Source organism: Otolemur garnettii, unplaced genomic scaffold (genome assembly GCF_000181295.1).
Source record: "Otolemur garnettii isolate 467f Iridium unplaced genomic scaffold, OtoGar3 scaffold00099, whole genome shotgun sequence".
NCBI lineage: Eukaryota > Metazoa > Chordata > Mammalia > Primates > Galagidae > Otolemur > Otolemur garnettii.
In genome coordinates, this window is record NW_003852494.1 from 2,350,690 (window position 1) to 2,352,817 (window position 2,128).

The window sequence follows — 2,128 nt, forward strand, 5'->3', positions numbered from 1 at the left end:
CTTGAGCCCAGGAGTTGGAGGTTGCTGTGAGCTGTGATGCCATGGCACTCTACCCAGGGGGATAGCTTGAGGCTCCGTCTCAAAAAAAAAAAAACACTACTTAACCCAGTTTGGAGGATAGTCATGGAAGGCTTCCTGGAAGGGGTGTGTTACCATAACTTCCTGTCAGGTGTGTTACCAACCCTGACCATGGCCAGTAAGGGTTAGCTGAAATGTGCTTGTCTTAGCATAGAGTCAGTATGATAAAAGTAAAGTAGGCCTTCCACAGACTGCTCCCAGGAGAAGAGCTCAGCTCTGGCCAAGGATTAGTAATTCTCTGTGACAAGTCAGCCTTTTGGAGACCACCAGTGCCACTTAGTAGAATGATTTTGCTATTGTGTTTTACTATGGCCTGTGCTAGTAGAGTTTGAGATCAGCCTGGGCAATATTTTAAGACATTGTCCTCTGGTCAGGTGTGGTGGCTTACACCTGTAATCCTAACACTCTGATTGGCCAAGGCAGTGGATAGCTTGAGCTCAGGAGTTTGAGACCAACCTGAGCAAGAGTGAGACATCATCTCTACTAAAATAAAAAAGTCAGCTGTATATCATGGTCCACACCTGTAGTCCCAGCTACTTAGAAAGCTGAGGCAAGAGGATCACTTGAGCCCAGGAATTTGAGGTTGTTGTGAGCTATGATGACCCCACAACACTCCACCCAGGGCGATAGAGTGAAACTCTGCCTCAACAGAAGAAAGAAGGAAAAAAAATTAACCACTATGGTGGTGGGTACCTGAAGTCCTAGGAGGCTGAGACAAGAGGCAAGGCTTAGGCCCAGGAGTTTGAAGGTGCAGTGAACTATGATCGGGGCACTGCACTCCAGTCTTTGTGAGAGAGGAGGAGCTTGTCTCAAATTTTTTTTTTTAAGTCCAGCAATCAGTTAAATTAAAAAAGAAAGAAAAAAATTTTAAGTTAAAAATTAAAAACAGCCTTAGCACCAGTTATATACACCTAAGGTGGTAGGTTCAAATCCAGCCTGGGCCCGCCAAATCAACAATGACGGCTGCAACCAAAAAATAGCTGGGTGTTGTGGTGGGCGCCTGTAGTCCTGGCTACTTGGGAGGCTGAGGCAGGAGACTCACTTGAGCCCAGGAGTTGGAGGTTGCTGTGAGCTGTGATGCCACAGCACTCTACCCAGGGTGACAGCTTGAGGCTCTGTCTCAAAAAAAAAATTAAAAACAATAAATGGGGGGATGTTGCATTATAATCACAATCTCCTTTTATTTCTTTTTAAAGAAAACCCATACAGGTAGTGAGTCAAAGCATTCGTTGCAATCAGAGGGTTCTGAAACAAATTTAAGACGCCTGAGCTCAGGACATGAATTTTATGATTCTGATGAAACCAGTTTTGAGGAACAACAGGTTAGTTCACCTGAAATACAGCCCTCAGGCGACCTTGAGGAGGAAACCACCCAGATGCCCAAAGATGAATTGGGACAAGAAGGAAGAGATTTAGAATCAGAGATGGAAAAGAAGGGACAGGAAAAGAAAGTATCAGTCTTCCTCGATCAAAAAGCAGGAATCACCAGGCAGTCCATGGTATCCACTACCACGGAAGACATTTTGTTCCAGAAAGATGACAGCACCTTATATCCCTTGGTAAGTGTAACATGCTTTTTCTAAGAATCTCCCCCACTGAGAGGAAGGGAGGGCATGAGGCAGGATCTCACCTAATGTGCACATTGTGAGTGTGTAACAAGCCCCCCTGGGTGAGGGGCTCTTCTGCAAATGGAACTTTGCCCTGGAAGGGAGAACAATGTAACCAAAATATTATACCCTCATATTAATTTGAATAAAGGTTTTAAAAAATTAAAAAAAAAAAAGAATTTCCCCCAATGCTTTGGAAGTATTGTGAAGTGGGGGAATTTTATGTATGAGGGAGAAAAAATTTTAGCAGAAAGTTGCTTTTAAAACTAATTATAAGTGGCACCCATAGCTCAGTGAGTAGGGCACCGGCCACATACACTGAGGCTGGTGGGTTTGAGCCTCCCTGGGCCTGGTGAACAACGACAACTGCAACAAAAAATATCTGGGGGCTCGGCGCCTGTGGCTCAACCGGCTAAGGCGCCAGCCACGTACACCTGAGGTGG

General features: G+C 45.1%; 1 protein-coding gene across 1 annotated transcript in view; it reads left to right on the plus strand.

Annotated features, from left to right (window-relative positions):
* The window catches only part of WDR66 (WD repeat domain 66), an 80,411-nt gene that overhangs the window by 1,524 nt on the left and 76,759 nt on the right, over positions 1-2,128 (plus strand). The window contains exon 2 of the mRNA XM_003796008.3: positions 1,267-1,637. Coding sequence (XP_003796056.1) covers positions 1,267-1,637 — 371 coding nt within the window. The remainder of the gene's footprint in view (positions 1-1,266; positions 1,638-2,128) is intronic.